Source organism: Phyllostomus discolor, chromosome 7, assembly GCF_004126475.2.
Source record: "Phyllostomus discolor isolate MPI-MPIP mPhyDis1 chromosome 7, mPhyDis1.pri.v3, whole genome shotgun sequence".
Lineage (NCBI taxonomy): Eukaryota > Metazoa > Chordata > Mammalia > Chiroptera > Phyllostomidae > Phyllostomus > Phyllostomus discolor.
In genome coordinates, this window is record NC_040909.2 from 136,946,900 (window position 1) to 136,963,262 (window position 16,363).

The window sequence follows — 16,363 nt, forward strand, 5'->3', positions numbered from 1 at the left end:
ATGCATTTTCCCTCGTTTACAAACCAAACCCAGTGACAGACGCTCTTTCTTGAAACACATACAGGTACAGGTTTCTGAATGAGGAGTGCCCCGTCTCTTTGTTTTTCAGGGGAAGAACCCAGGTCGATCACCCCACCCACCCCCGTCAGCATCCACCCGTCCCTCCCCGCGGTCCTCACCCTCGCGGGGGAGGTGCTCCGCCAACCGCCACCACCTCCGTCATCCTGTGAGTAAGGGGGCGATAGTGACAAAGTATTCCGCCACTCCCACAACTCGCCAGCGCACCCCGACACTCCCGGGCGCACGGGGAACTGCGGGAACCGGAGACGATGACATCACACCCGTCTTCAGTGCCTTCACGTCCCGACGCGCCCGGCTGACTCCACCCTAGCTTCCCTCGCGTGGACAGTGCATACCAGTTCAACGAAGTGCATGCTTGTAGAGACGGTTTTGAACGGGCAAGTTAAAAGGATCCATGTGGTCTTGCCCCCCCCACCCCCTAAAAAGAAGTTAATATAATTTAGAACCTAGCATTTTAAAAATATGGGCATGACGCGTCTGGGGTCAAGGCGGCTCGTGGAACATGCTTTGATTTGGCAAGATGGTAAATCAAAAACCTCGTAGGTTCTGTTTTTCCCTTTTTGTTTGGAAGCAGCCAAAAGCAGGCTATTAACAGAATTGTACGAGGGAGAAAAGAAAGGAATACCCGATACTTTCCACTGGGTCGCACAGCACGCGCGCGCACACACACACACGCACACACGCACGCAGAAACACGCATGCGCACACGCACCCACACGCGCACAGCCGCCCACTCCTTTGGGGGGAAATGAGGGGAGTCCGGTCAGAGACATCACCGTGGGTGGGCGCTTGACGGCTCTCAGCCCGGCGTGCAACTTTGGGTCTGCGTCCTCTCAGCTCGGTCTGGCGGGCTCGGCCTCACACCTGCCGCGGGAAAGCCGCCGCGACGGGCCGGCTGCGGGGAATGTAAGGCATAGGTGGGGAAGGGGGGGTCCATGCTTCATGCTCACGTGTGAGTTTCGGAGCAGGGCGTTCCCGGCTCCGTCTGCTGGGAAGGGGGGCGGGGCGGGGATGAAACCGAGAAGGAGAGAGAGTGACGGCGAATGACAATACTAACAATAATAATAAAGGACAATAAGTAACCAAGGAGGCCACGCCGAGCCGGGCCAGCGCGACGGGCGGCCCCTCCCCCTCCCGCGCCCCCTAGATGGACTTGCGGCGCCGCGTGAGCCTGTGGACGTCGGTGAGGCTGTGCAGCCCCGGGGACACGGAGCTGACGGGGGACGGGAAGAGGCTGTTTTTCAGCGTGCTCGGCGAGATCTCCTCGATCTTGTACGAGACGGAGTGGAAGTACTGCGGGCCGAGCTGGGCGCCGAAGGAGTTCTGGTGGCCCGCGGGGCGGCCGGCGCGCCCCCGCGGCCGGTAGCAGGAGCAGGAGCACACGGACTGCAGGTCCCCGTCCGCCTTGCAGCGTGCGCGGCCCCGCAGCGCCTCCTCGGGCACGTGGATGGCCATGCTGTTCCGCGCGCCCGCCAGGGACGCCCTCTCCTCCGCGTCCCGCCGCTCGTCCTCGCTGTTCATGGTCAAGAACCTGAGGACCACCAGGTTGAGGAAGGCCCCGATGACCGTCAGCCCCACCAGGATGTACATAAAGCTAAAGGCCACGTACAGCGGCTTCTTCTGCAGGGCGCCCTTGGTCTGCAGGGCCACGTAGTCCCCGAAGCCGATGGTGGTCAGCGTGATGAAGCAGTAGTAGTAGGCGTGAAAGAAGCTCCACTCCTCGCACTGCGAGAAGGCGGCCGCCCCGATGCACAGCGTCCCCATGCAGGAGAAGAAGCCCACGGTCACCATGTTCTCCATGGACACGTCCGTGTCGCGCATGCCGCAGCACTTCTTGATGCGCTTCAGCAGGTAGCGCACGAAGGTGTTCATGCGCTCGCCCAGGCTCTGGAACATGACGAGCGTCAGCGGGATGCCCAGCACCGCGTAGAACATGCAGAAAGCCTTGCCCGCGTCCGTGCCCGGGGCTGCGTGCCCGTAACCTGCAGAGGGGCGAGAACACGGGGAGAGCCGGTGAGAGGGTCGCGAGAGTGAGCTCTGGGTGGGGAGGGGCTTGGGGGCACTGCGGGTACCGGATGGGGTTTGGTAAGGGGGTGGAACCTGCCCATGACCTGGGAGGAGGGGAACGGCACGAACCCACCCCCTGAAGACTGGGGCGTGTCCGTTGGGAAGGAGTGTGGGGTGTGCCCACATCCTGAGGGGCGTGGGAGGGGACAGCATGGAAGGATCCATGGAGACCAGTCCTTTGAAGTTCAGGGTTGTGGGGGAGGGGGTGATTTGGAGCATTTCCATTAGGAGAGGAGGAGTTTGGGGGCCATTTCACAGTTCTTAGAGCAACACAAGGTTTTTAAAAAAAAAAAAAAAAAAAAAAAAAAAAAAAAAAACTAGAACAGCATATTTGCTCCTAAGAACACTGCAAAGGTACCAGGCCCCAAGAAGAAAATTAACCACACCCCCCAGGGACCCCCATCAACAGTGAGGTCCAGCACGTGCTCAGGGCCACTCGCCAGGCCATGCTGACTCCCAGTCGCTCATCGCCTCTTTCCAGCCTCTTCAGGACCCTACAGGACAGGTGTGATGAGGCCAGCCCCACGGAGGAGAAAACTGAGTGACTTCATAGCAGGGTAGCTTGGTTTCTGGAGAGCTGAGATTTGAACCACAGTTTTCGGCCACCAGATACAAGGCCTTGATGTAGAGGATGTGAATCAAGGGAGGCGAGTGCAGAGTGAACCACAAATACCATGAGCACAGGGACTGTCGTCTGCTCCATCCACTGTGGGGTCCCCACAGCCGGAGGAAGGTGTCCCACGTGAAACCTGCCTCTTGTGCAGGAATGAGTGAATCTGTGCCACTGCGGAGCACACACATGTCGGAAAAGAAACAACAAACGACCCTGAGAGACCTCAGGTGTGCAAATGCTGTGTGCACACACCTTCCCAGCACATCCCGCGTTGATCTTCCACATCGACCGTGCAAAATTGGTCCTGTGTTTTCCCACACTTGAAATGAGGATAGCGGTGATGGAAAGGTCAAGTTACCTGCCAGGGTCATCCAGGTAGTCAGTGATAATATCAGAGCCAGAATAAGGTCTGCACAACAGGGCAGAAGGAACCTAAGATTCAGTAGGTTCTAGTTCAAGTTCAGGGACTAACACCACCTGGGTCATGGGCATTTTTGGAAGGAGGATTCAGAGGATGAGCACGGCCTTCCAACATCTCAAATCCTGCCCCATCAAGACAGGCTTCCCACACTCTCACGGGTTCACAGTCACTGAACCAGCTGCATTACCTTGGTCCCCTGAGGACCTCTTCCAACCCAGGGTTCGTCGTCTGTTAGATGGGGTGTATTATAGGATGGGGTGACGTTCATTTCCAGGAGGTGGGGCTGTTTTCTTTCTCGATGCTTTTACTTTGAGAAATGGGGAGAATGCCGCAGATGCACATGAAAAAGAGCACCTAGCCCAGGGCTGGCACACAGTAGGGACCTACCAGACCCCAAGACGTCCGTCCCTCCCTCCCACAGTCTCCCACAGGAAGCCCGCCCCTCTCTTCCAGGGCTTCAGCCCTTACGTTCAGTCTGCTTGTCTCCCCCTCGGCACGAACGTGTGCCACTTCCCACCTGCCCCAGGGGCCACACTCTCCCTACAAAGGTGACATCATGTGTTTGTCTCCAGGTGGCTTTCTCTTCATCCTCTCTGGCCCTCAGTGCCCCTGAGCCAGCACTGAGCTCTGACCCTCAGAAACCCCAGGAGAAATGACATGACACAGGGGGTGTCGGGCCAGGCAGAATAGAATGGAGACATGGAAAAGCTGAAGGGGAAACCAATGATATATTAATAGAAATTACCCAACCTAAAGAACAGACAGAAATAAAGACCAAAAATAAATAAAGCTTCAGAGAGCTGCAGAACAGTATCGAAAGGCATCACAGAAGGAAAATAGAGAATAAAACAAAAAGTGAAGGAATAGCCAAAACTAACCAAATTTGGGAAAGAAAACAAATGTACAGATTTGAGAAGCCAAGTGAATCCCAGGAAAAAAACACAAAGAAAAAACCACTCATCAGAATCAAACTGCTGCAAACCAGAGAGAGAACATCTTGAAAGCAGCCAGAGAGAAACAACACATCACATGCAGGGGAACAGCTCTGATCACTGCTTACTTCCCATCATGAACAATGGAGGCCAGGAAACCATGGAACGACATCTTCAAAGAGCTTTTCAAAAAGGCCACCAACACTGAATGGTCTATCCAGAGAAAATATCCTTTCAGAAGGAAGGCAAAATGCGTTTTCAGATTAAAGAAAACTTGCTACCGGCCGATCTGCACAGCATCACTGCCAAAGGAAGTTCTTCCGCCCAGAGGGAAATGATACCAGATGGAGACTTAGGTCTTCAGGAAAGAAGGAAACACATCTCAGTAAACAAGTGGGTTTATATTTATACACACTGCAGGGGTGGAAATCCCACAACATCTCCATATAGCTCACCTGTGTAGCTGGTGCAAAAGCCAGGTGGGTGCTGGAGAACAGCAAGCTGCTAGAAACTTAACAAGGCGGTTTAATATTAGCTAACAGTTTCGAATGTGATATATTTACTGGAGAAAGCCAAAATAGCATTTTCTGAGTCAAACACTGCACCCCAGGTGTCCAGGCCTACCCCACCCCCCACGGTGGTCAGTGAAGACGATCAGAAGCAGCCTCCTTGCCACGACCGGGAGAGCAGTACGCCTGAACAGCCTGTCCCAGGGATGCGTCAATGCCCCCGTCTTCTGTCCCGCTACAGAAAGACAGATCTTGGTCACGGTGATGCCTCACGGTGTATCTCCCTAGCCCGTTACAGTGAGGACATCCCTCAGCAAGATGTGTTCAGGAGACAGCAAGAGAGGGGATGGCACCCAAGTCGAGGGCCTTCCAACCGAAGCAGATCTCCCAGTGGTCTGGGGCTCAGGACCATTCCCGCCGCAGCGAGAGGTGAGCTGCAGTGCCTGCCAGGGAAAGCAGGCTGGGCAGGATGTCTTCAGTTTCCCACCGGGACACACCTTCTCCCCCTGCTCTCTGCCCAGGAGGCCAGCCTATACGAGCCACACCAAGTGGTCCTTGGTCCTCTGGTTTCCCGTCAAGTTCGCCGGTGGACAGCCAGCCCCAGGCACAGGTCTGAGGGAGGGAGGAAGCGGAGGGCCCTGGTAACGAGCTGTATCGGCCAATGGGCTCACAGCATGGGCTACCATCCCAAGTTCCAGGAGCTAGTTCCCAGACAGCCAGCCAGCTCCGAGTTTTGCTGGCCCCAGGGTGCCACACCTTCCTGTCCCTCTTCCGTCCACCCTGCCCACACATTCCGGAAGATGTATAAACAGCCCACTAAGTAACCGCTCACACTGAGGGGCTGTGTCCTGCAAAGACCCTGAATGACAAACCGCATGGGTCCTCTGCTCACGGTGTCTGCTGTGATACTGATGCAACACCGTGGGCCCTGTGTGCAGAGGGGTCCACGCACACCCAACGTTCATAAAGCATCTGTGCAGGCGTGGCATCTATGGGTCCCTCACAGGAACACCCACGCGTCCACCGGAACTTTGTGAACACGGCGAGTGTTCCGTGTGGAACACCTGGATGTGTGCACGTGATGTGTGGGCACAGCACACACACACACACCTTCCGTCCACTGCCCCCTGGCCGGATCTGAAGCTCCAAGGAGGGCAGAGCCCCCTCCGGACCCACCTCTGCAGACCCCAGAGCCGGGCAGAGAGGAAGCACTTAGAGGGATACATCACGTGCGAGTGAGGTCTGTCTCCCAGTGCCTGCCTAGAAGCCCCAGCCCACCGCCCAGCCCGGCGTGGCCGGGGCAGCTTCCCCCTGGCCCTGCAGTGTCCAGCCTGCTGTGCGCGGCCCCTTTAATACACCTGGTCGGTCTCTTTGGTCTGTTGCGGGAGAAGCTGTGCAGAGAACGAGCCTGCATCTCTCGGCTGCAGCTGGCAAACTAGACGAGATGCGTAGGCCCCACCTTCCCAGAGGGGAGAGGGGCAGAGAAGGAGGGCATCACAACCAATCTTTCCTACTGGGTCTGGGGCTCCCCAAAGAGCCAGCGGTGGCTCCTCGCTGGCTCCTGCGCAATTTTGCAGAAGCGTGACAAAGCCACACTATGAGATGGGTCCTGGGCCTGGCTCAGCACCCCAGTGAAGAGGCCACAAGGGCCCAACGGACCCTCCCCACTGTGGAGAGTGGGCAGGGCCATGGAGCCAGCCTGGCCCTGACACCCCGCTGCTCAAGAGCAGTCTGGGGCCCCTCCCTGCCCTGTGGGAACCCAGGCCTGTCACCAGCTGTGAGTGAGTTCTCCAGGCTCACACGGCACTTCACAGTCTGTGAAGCTCCCCTGGCTGTGGGCACCTCCCCCGAAACCCACCTGACCCCCGCTCCAGCAGCCACCCACCCAGCTCTGCACCCCCACTCAGCATGCTGCGCATCCGTGGACAAGGCCGTCCCTGACAGCGGGCCAGATGGCCGTGAGCCCTGGCTCTGCCCCTGAGGGACCGTGGGCGGTCACCTCCCCGCCTCCAGGGCTCCCCAATTTCTGCCAAATGCACTGCAGCCCCAGTCTCCCAGGGAGACTCGGCCGCTCCCCAAGCAGAAGCAGCCATCAAGGCCAGGTGCCAGGTGTGGGTGGGCATGACTGTCTCCTCCCGCCCACGGCCACCGGGGGCGGGGCGCAGCCTGCCGGTCCGGGAGGGGAGAGGGCCGCACAGGCCTCTGGGCATCGGGACACTTGCTGCCGGAAGAGAGTGAAATATTTATAAAGGCCACGCAAGGATTCTGTGCTAGTAGGGATTCAGTGGGCACAAATTCCATTACAGAATGACTCAGGGCAGCTTTGCAAAAGGAGGTGCAGGGGCAGAAAGCTGCCCTCAGCCCCCACACTTCCTGGCCGGCTCCCCACTCCAGCCTGCGGCACCCACGGGTGCACCCTCCCCCGCAGGGCCCCGCTCACACCCACGAAGGAACGACACGTGATCACTGACTCAGTTTACAAAGCTTCTCTGCATTCGTTCTTTTGTCTGAATGGAATATCTGGTGTCGTGGGTCAATCAGAACAGGTGATTGCCTTGGGTCAATCACCCTTCTTGCACTATAACAGACCCCTGAATTCTGTGGGTGCCACCCCATGGGCTTCTAGGCAGGTCTCCGTTCACTCCCAAAGAGGGGATGGTGCTTCCTGTGGGCTCTGATTCGGTCGCCAGCCAAGCCCTGAGCCAGTGAGGCTCTGTGCTTTTCTGCCAGAACTAAAGGGACTCAGAGTGTGATGTCCGGAGCCACTGGAGTCATTTCAGCACCGTGAGGACATGCCGCCTGCCCCCCCCCCCCAGAGGAGGGTGTCCTGAGACGGGGTTGGGGGTGTTGTTCCACCCCGTGTCTGAGCACAGCCGAGAGTTGCCCCACTCACAGGCATTCCAGCCCGCCTCCCCGTAGGTCTTTTGGCTTCAGCCAGTGTTTTGGTGGCAACTGATTGACACTCAGCATGCCCCACGCCTCAGCGTGGCTACAAATAACAACAGTTTCCTGTTGGTAACAAAGCCCTCTGCAATCCAAACGCCCCTGCACCTTACGAGGTCTCTCACACAGGCCGCCCCAGATCTGTCGGAGGAGAGAGGGGCAGGTGAGGGGAACCGGGTGTGCGGGGCAGACCGGGGCCGGCCCAGGGTGGGGGGCCCGGGGTGGGGGGCCAGGCCCCCTCAAGGGGCAGCTGTTCCCAGCCCAGCAACTGGGGCTGCCAGCCAGGGTGAACCAATGTCCTGGTTTTAAAAGACAAGCTGGAAATACGGGGTTTTTAGAATGTGGGATCTAATTGGTGTCTAATTGAACATTTTTAAATGTGGCACAGGCCAAACAAAATAAGACAAAACAGACCATCTGTCTGCCTGAAGCAGAGGTCTCCCGACGTAAAGAAACGGGAGAGAGCCCGGGAGAGACAGCACGGAAGGGAGGGTGGCAGGGGCTGGGGGAGGGCTGGGGGGGTGTGGTGAGTGGGCTGCCCGCCAGGGCTGGGCCTCCCACCACCAGGGCCCCCCTCGCCCCGCCCCCTCATTCGCCTTCCCTCTACCTCTGCGAGCCCGCAACCAGCTCTACTTCACGGACAGGACATGCACACAGAGGCGACGAGAGGCGGCTCACCTGCTGACCACCTCCCCCGAGTGGGCGGAGGTCAGCCCTGCCCCACGGAGCACCGAGCGGAGCCACGCACCAGCGGGCTGGGTCATTCTGGGTCCACTGAGACCCCTCCCCACGAACCCTGTGGGGAGCTGCCCCCCACAGGGTGTACAAGCCCATCTCCCCAGTCAGAAAGCCAAGGCCGTGTCCGGGGCCCTCGGCCTTCCCCGCGGCGCCCGGGGGCCCTGGCGGCCTGCTGGCCGGCTGGTGGCTGGGCCCGCCGCGGCCTCTGGAGGAAGTCCGGCAGCCCCGGGGCTCCGCTGAGCAACAGAGCAGCCCCCTCGCGGGCGTTTCCATTGCGAATGCCTCCGAGCGTTCCTTCTGGTTTCCCTTCGTTGTATGTCTTAAGGGGCAAAGGGGACCTAAAAATACATTTAAGAAAAAATATGCCGAAGCTCACAAGGCACATGTTCCTGACAGCAGCTGGTGGCAGGCCTTTTTCTCTGCTGTCCCCTGGGAGGCTGTGCGTGAAGACCCCTTCCCGGAGGGCCGGGCACGCTGGGAGGAGGGGCGCCAGGGGAGGGCGCCGTAAGCCCGGGGCCAGACTCCCCGGGGCCTCTCCCCGGGGCTGCATCCCCTGGGCCCCCTGTCCTTGGCACTCTGAGGGTCAGATCCAGGGTCGTTATCCCCACTGTGTGGATGAGGGGCCCCCACAATGTCCCTGCCAGGCAGGCGCTGGGAGAGCCCTCAGCTGGGGGTGCAAAGCCCACACCCAGGAGCCCCGAGGGTGGGAAGGACGCCCGAGGGTGAGACGGGGCAGCCACCGCAGACGTCCGCCCGCGGGAAAGCCAGAGGCAGGCCCTCGCAGTGCGCCCAGCTCAGACCCACGCAGCGAAGAAAACGCTCTTTCAGGAGTTTCGGCGATCCCGCTCCTGGGTGCACGGAAGGACGGACAGAGGGTGTTCGAGTGCTTGCCCTGAGGTCCCAGCAGCCCCATCTGCAACCGCGGGGCGAGGCAGCGCCCCAGCGCCTGCCGCCGATGGGTGCCTAGACGACAGGTGTGGCTCTCAGCCCCGCGTGGGGCACCACCCGGCCCTAGAAAGAAAGAGGACACAGGCCGCCCTGTGGACGAGCCGTGGTAGCAGTATGCAAAGCGCAGGAAGCCGGACACAGAAGACCACGTGTCAGGTGGTTCTGTTCACAGGGAACGCTGGGACAGAGATCCACGAGGCCACCCAGGGGTGGTGGCTGTCCCGGGTGGGGGAGCGGGAAGAGCTGTCCCTTGAGGGTCCAGGCATCCCTCTGGGGGAAGGAGAGCGTCTGTAACTAGAAGGTGGCCGGCGGCGGCCGCACCACGCCAGGGATGCGCTCGGGGCCACTGGGCTATTCACTGTGAGACGTGAGTTCCGTGTGACGTGAGTTTCACTTCAGTGAAAACCGGGGGAAGCTGTTGTGTTTACAGCCAAGCTCTTTTGCATTCGGGGAAACGGAGCCTTGAAGGGTGAGGGCACTGGGGAGTGGGCACCGTCCTGGGGCTTTTAGGGGCTCCTGGGAGAAAGGGGCCAGCTGCCTGGGCTCCTCCACACGTGGGGGGCGCTGAGGCTGCCCTGCAGGGTCCGGAGTCCCTGCCCCTCCCTGCGGATCTCCCTTGAAGCACTGGTTCCAGCCCTCCCGGGGGGGGGGGGAGCACTCCCCCCTCAGGGGCCACTGCCCCAGGGGGCGCCCACAGCTCATCAGTCTCCCTTGACCAGCCCCCGTCTCTGGCCTCGGGACACAGGGGACAATCGTCAGGCAGGGGCCACCTCCTCCAGTGAGAGGCCTGATGGGGTGTACACGTGGGCTGGAGCAGGGGCTGGGGGGCGGGAGGCCTGGACACAGGCTGGGCCGGACCCCCAGATGAGCCATTCTGGGCAGGGGGTGGAGGGTGGCAGCCCCGCCAGTTTTCCCCACCCCTGAGATGCTGACCGCAGGCCTGGGGGGCTCCAACCAGGCACCCACCACGCTGGCTGGCCCTTAGTGGGCCAGCCCCTCCCAGCCCCAGCCATCAAATACAGGAGGCGTGGAACCCCAGAAGCCGCTGGAAGTCCTCCGTGCACCAAATGAGTTTGCTTTGGAAGAGATGCGCGCGTGTGGCCCGTAAGGCATTTAATGGGCTGAGAGGACGCTGAGAGCCCCCAGTCCCCAGCTCTTCTCCCGCCCGCTGGCTCGGGAGCCGCGACCGCGGGCGTCAGCGACCGAAGATGCAACAGCGCCCTCTGGCGGGCGCCCGGACGACTGCGGAACCCCCTGCCTGCCGCACAGACCACCGGTCCCCGGGGATGGCGTCCCGAGCCGTGGGGGTGGGGGGAGCCGTCCATCCTCTCCTTAGATGGTGCGCTACGCGGCGAGTCCTTCTCCGGAAGTTACCATCCGTCGATGGTAGCGCTGGCAAAACATGATGATGATGATGATGATGATGATGATAAGATGATGATGATGATGATGATGATGATGATGATGGCCACAACCATTTCCTGAGGGCAGGCACTGTGCCAGGGACTGAGCCAAAATGTTTACGATCTCTAAGCCACCTCCTCTCAGGACAGACGGACCTCCCTCTACAGGGGAGTGGCATTGCCCCCGGCACTCGGGTGAAACACGGGGCGCGCTGCTACCTCCCCCAGCCCCGAGGTGAGGCCCACCGGGCTCCCCAGCCCCCAGTCCCTGCTGCCCACCAGCCAGGTCCCGGCACCGACCGTCCGCAGGGGGCCTGGGCTGCGCCGCCCCTCCCACAAACCCTCCTCCTTCTCCGATGCTAGTCTCCGTCCCTCCACCCACGGGCATAACCCCCTCCTCCCAAAAAACTACCAGAAAGTAGGGGAAACACATCTAAATGTAAAGTTCACGGGCCCTGGCTGGTGTGGTTCAGTGGACTGAGTGCCAGCCTGCAAACCAAAGGGTCGCTGGTTTGATTCCCAGTCAGGACACATTCCTGGGTTTGGGGCCAGGTCCCCAGTAGGGGGCGTGCGAGAGGCAACCACACATTGATGTTTCTCTCTCCCTTCCCCTCTCTAAAAATAAATAAAATCTTTAAAGTTCATGGGGAAATCTACATAAAATTTGCCTTACTCCTGAGGTCTATGGCAGAATGAGAAAATTTTAAGTCAAGCTTAATAGCCAGCAATACCCGCTCATTGATTATTGGTCCTCTCTGTGGAGGAAGTGACGCCAAGTCTGCGAGGGCTCACTCACCCTGGCACGCGTGAGAGGGAGGGAGGGAGGCGGTGAACTTCACCCCAGGGAGACCCGGCGGGTCTGCCACCCCGACCCTGCCTCCCTGCCTCCCTCAGCGCCCACTCCACGCCACCCTCCCCAGAAGGCTGTTGTTCTCCCTGCCCTGAACTCCCAAAGGGCCTCTGGGTGCAGGGACCCGAGTGACACGGCATTGGAGGCCTGGCACCGAGCCCGGCCTCCTCGTCTGTGAAATGAGCGTGGTTCAAGCCCGTGGGGTCAACGGCCGGGAGACCGAAGGCCACGGCGCCGTGAGCGTTGGAAATGATGAACTGCAAGCGTCCACGCCCCCGAGAGCCCGGACTCCCGGGGCGGAGGTGAGGGGCCCCGCGTCTGCAGTTTCAGAAGCACGGCCTCCCGGAGGCGGCTCCCACGGGTGGGTGGGGCCGGCTGGGGTCGAGTGAACGGGGCAGGTCCTGAGTCGGCGGCCCCCGGCCTGGGACTCTGCATTGTAATGAGCTTCCCAGACCTCCAGCCACATATGAAGGGATCGAAAGAGAAGCAGGGGCAGGTGGAGCTGACCGGGGGCACAGGGAGCTGATCGGGGGGCACGAGGAGCTGACTAGGGGCAGGTGGAGCTGACCAGGAGCACGAGGAGCTGACCAGGGGCACGAGGAGCTGATCGGGGGGCACGAGGAGCTGACTGACTGGGGGCACGTGGAACTGACTGGGGGCAGGTGGAGCTGATCGGGGGGCACAAGGAGCTGACCGGGGGCACGAGGAGCTGGCTGACTGGGGGCAGGTGGAGCTGACCAGGGGCACGAGGAGCTGACTGGGGGCATGAGGAGCTGACTGGGGGCACATGGAGCTGACTGACCGGGGGCACGAGGAGCTGACTGGGGGCAGGTGGAGCTGATCGGGGGCACAAGGAGCTGATCGGGGGCACGTGGAGCTGGCTGACTGGGGGCACCTGGAGCTGACTGGGGGTGGTGCTGGGCCCTAGGAGAGCCACTGGCCCGGGTGAAGCACGTTCAGGCAGTTAGAACTGAGCTCACATCCTGCATGCCAGGGTCAGAGCGTGCTGGGGTCCGAGGCCTCACGTGTTGAGAGACACTCGTTCGGTGAAGGAGCAGGTAGTTCTGGCCGAGACTGCCGGCGGCCACCCACGTGTTGGACCGCCTCCTGCCCCTCCCCCATCGGGCCACAGCAGGACTCTGTGCCAGCCAGCAGGGCTCCAGGCCTGGCCCACAGAACCGCCTCACGGCCTCTGCCCCTCCCCCTGCCCCTCCCCCACAGACTCCCACAACCCCCCTCTCTCTGCCTGAGGGGCAGACAGGACTCCAGGTGCAGGGAGCAGGTGCCCCGGTGGCTACAGCAGGGAGTGCCGGCACAGGGACTGCCGGCACAGCTCCCGGCAAGCACTCAGGGAGAGGACTCTGCCGGCAGAGAGGCCGGACTCACGGCCGGTCTGTGCAGACGGACATCTCGACCCTGGTCATCGCGTCCAGCAGATGCCAAGGAGACTGTGAGCTTCAGGACAGATGCAGACCGCCCGCCGGGCCCTGCTCTAGGCTGTCCTCCGGGCCGCCGGGTGGGGTCCGCACAGGGACGATCACACCCACACCACAGGGGGGAAAACTGGGTCTCGGGAACCTGCTGGCCCTGTGGTCTGGCGGGTGTCCCGTCAGCGGTGGGATGAGGCCTGGGGCACGGCTGTGACTGCACAGGGCAGCCCGCTGCACAGGGTGGTGACCCCGTGCATGTGTGCACACCACGCAGGCGCACACAGGCACACCTGCAGACACACGTGCACACAGACACACAAGTGCACACACACACACACACACACGCGCCCCTCTGTGGCCCGAGACTCCACTGGAAAGCTGTAAGAAAGAAGGGGAGACTGAGTAATGTTAGAAGCGCCCTCGCCCTGTGCCGGAATGGTCGCAGCACGCACACAGGAAACGTGCTCACGCAAACCGGGGAGCAGTGCTCGGTACCCGGCCTCCTGCCCCGTGTTCCCTGCCAGCGCACAGCTCCCAGACTGTAGCGAGTGACTGACTTCGGCCCAGCCGCTTGCCCAAGGGCATTGGACCAGTAAGTGGCACCCTGGGCTGACCTCCTTCTGCAAGGGCTGCAGCCGGCTCCGGTCCCTCTGTGTGACCCCAGGGAGACGCCTCGGCCCCTCACCCCAGTCTGCCTCTCACCCCAGTCTGCCTGTGGACTGGCCGCCTGTGAGCACCGCCGGGGACAGACACCAACCAGCAGGTACGGGCCTTCCTAGCACCAGGACCTTTACACCATTTTTTTTCTTTTCTCTTTTCTTTTGTATTCCCTTCCCCACGCCCTCCCCTTCAGCACCCTCTGGCTTGTTCTCTGTATCCAGCGGTCTGTGTCTGTTTGATTGGTCTGTGCGCTTTTTTATTTTAGATTCCACGTAGGAGTGAAATCACATGGTATTTGTCTCTCTCTGACTTATTTTACCGAGCATAATACCTTTCTGGGTCCATCCACGTTGTTGTAAATGGTGAATGGCTGTTCTTTTTCATGGCCGAGTAATACTCCACTGCATACATGTACCCCAGCTTCCTTACCCACTCACCTACGGATGGGCACCCGGGCTGCTGCCCTGTCCTGGCGACTGTTAAAAACACCGCAGTGAACATAGGGGTGCGGCTACCTTTCCAAGTTAGTGTGTCCATGTCCTTGGGATACATGCCCAGCAGTGGGATCGCTGGGTCAGAAGGTAGTTCTATCTTTAATTTTTTGAGGGACCCCCACACTGCTTTCCACAGTGGCTGCACCAGTTTTCAATCCCACCAACAGTGCATGAGAGTTCCCTTTTCTCCACCTCCTCACCGACACTCAGAGTTTGTTGATTTATTGAGGATATAGCCCTTCTGACAGGGGAGGCAATGCCTCCTCGTGGTTTTATTTTGTATTTCTCTAATGGTTAGTGATATGTTGAGCATCTTTTCATGTTTATTGGCTATCGGTATGTCCTCTTTGAAGAAGTGTCTATTCGGGTCCTCTGCCCATTTTTTAATTGAATTAATTGAATTTTTTTTTTGGTATTAAGTTGTGTAAGTTCCTTCTATATTTTGGATATTAACTCATTACTGGACATGTTATTTGTGTGGGTCTTCTTTTTGTTTTGTTGGTTTCCTTCACTGTACTAATACCTTTTAGTTTGATATAGTCCCATTTGGTTTTGTTTGTTTTAAGATTTTATTTATTTTTAGAGAGGGAAGGGAGGGAGAAAGAGAAAGAAACATCAATGTGTGGTTGCTGGGGGTCATGGCCTGCAACCCAGGCATGTACCCTGACTGGGAATTGAACCTGTGACACTTTGGTTCACAGCCCGCACTCAATCCACTGAGCTACGCCAGCCAGGGCCTGGTTTTTTTTTTTTTTTTTAGATTTCATTTTTATTATTTATTTTTAGACATGGGAAGAGGGAAAGAAAGAGGGAAACATCAATGTGTGGTTGCCTCTCATGCACCTCCTACTGGGAAACCTGGCCCGCAACCCAGGCCTGTGCCCTGACTGGGAATCAAACTGATGACCCTTTGGTTCACGGGCTGGTGCCCAACCCACTGAGCCACACCAGCCAGGCCATCAATGTTTCTTACATCAATGACTTACACAGTTTTCAAAGTGCACCTCTTCAGTTAAACTTACTCCTGGATGTTTCATGCTCTTTAATTCTCGTTCTAATCGTTCATTATTGCTGTAGAGAAAAGCATTATCGGTGTATAGAATTCTGTGTAATGATTCTGTACCTTATAACTTGACTGGATGCATTTATTCTAATAGTTTTTGTTTATTTGTTTTTTGGTGGAGGCTTTAGGGTTTTTGTGTCATCTGCAAATAATGAGACTCTTCCTTCCTCTCCATCCTTCCTCGTCTCGCCGCCGTGGCGAGGACTTCCACTACCACGGTGAGTAGAAGCGGTTATGGTGCGAACCCCAGCCCGGCCCCCGGTCTCCCAGGAACAGCATCGATATCAGCTGTGGGCTGGCCACACACGGCCTTTATTCTGTGGAGGTATGTCTCTACCACACTGGCTGTGTTGAGATTTTTGTCATAACAAGACGTTGAGTCTTGTGAAACACTCCGTCTACATGTAGGTAGCGGACCGTGTGGTGTCTTACCCTTTCGTTTGTTTCTCTGGCGCATCACACTGACTCACCCAGGGGCTGACTCGCCCTGCACCCCTGGGATGAGCCCCACGTGGTCCCGCTGCGCGGCCACCTCATTTATCGGCGAGTCCAGTTGGCTAACATTTTGCTGGGAATTTTTGCATCTATGTTCATTGAGGATGTCACCTGTAATTGTGTGTGTGTGTGTGTGTGAGGCCTTTATCCAGTGTTGGTATCGGGGTAAGGCTGGCTTCGTGGAAGGGGCCCTGAAGCCTTCCTTCACCTTCAGCTTTGTGATGTAATTGTTTAGGAAGGATAAATATTCGTTCTTCTCCGACTGTCTGACAGAATTCACCCTCGAAGCCTCCTGGCCCTGCACGCTTCTCTGTTGGGAGATTTTTTCATTACACTTAGTAAAGAAATAATGGCCTTAAATGCCACCTTAATGTTCTGTCTGAGCAATCCGCCCACGGGTGTGAGTTGGGGCATTAACCCCCGACAAGCACGTGCCGGGGGAGTGCAGCCCACCGGTGACGGCCCCCGCACTGCAGCCGCCCCTCTGCCGAGTACGGAGGTGCTTTCCGTCCCCGCCTCCTCTTCTGGGACCGGCCCCTTCGAGCTGCGTGATGCCCTCATCTGTTTCACATCGTTTTGTTTGTTTGTTTGTTTTACAGGCTATTTTCCCCGATGCAGGCATTTCTACCCCCCACTTTCTTTCTGCCTCTGTTTGCACCGGGACCACCTTCGCCCCCCACTTGCAGTCCGTGTGGGTCTTTCTACCTACGGGGAGC

General features: G+C 58.7%; 1 protein-coding gene across 1 annotated transcript in view; it reads right to left on the minus strand.

The window, feature by feature from the left end:
* Positions 1-381: 381 nt before the first annotated feature.
* KCNK9 (potassium two pore domain channel subfamily K member 9) overlaps positions 382-16,363 on the minus strand; it is a 53,050-nt gene continuing 37,068 nt past the window's right edge. Inside the window, exon 2 of the mRNA XM_028533524.2 lies at positions 382-2,063. Coding sequence (XP_028389325.1) covers positions 1,225-2,063 — 839 coding nt within the window. The 3' untranslated portion in view covers positions 382-1,224. The remainder of the gene's footprint in view (positions 2,064-16,363) is intronic.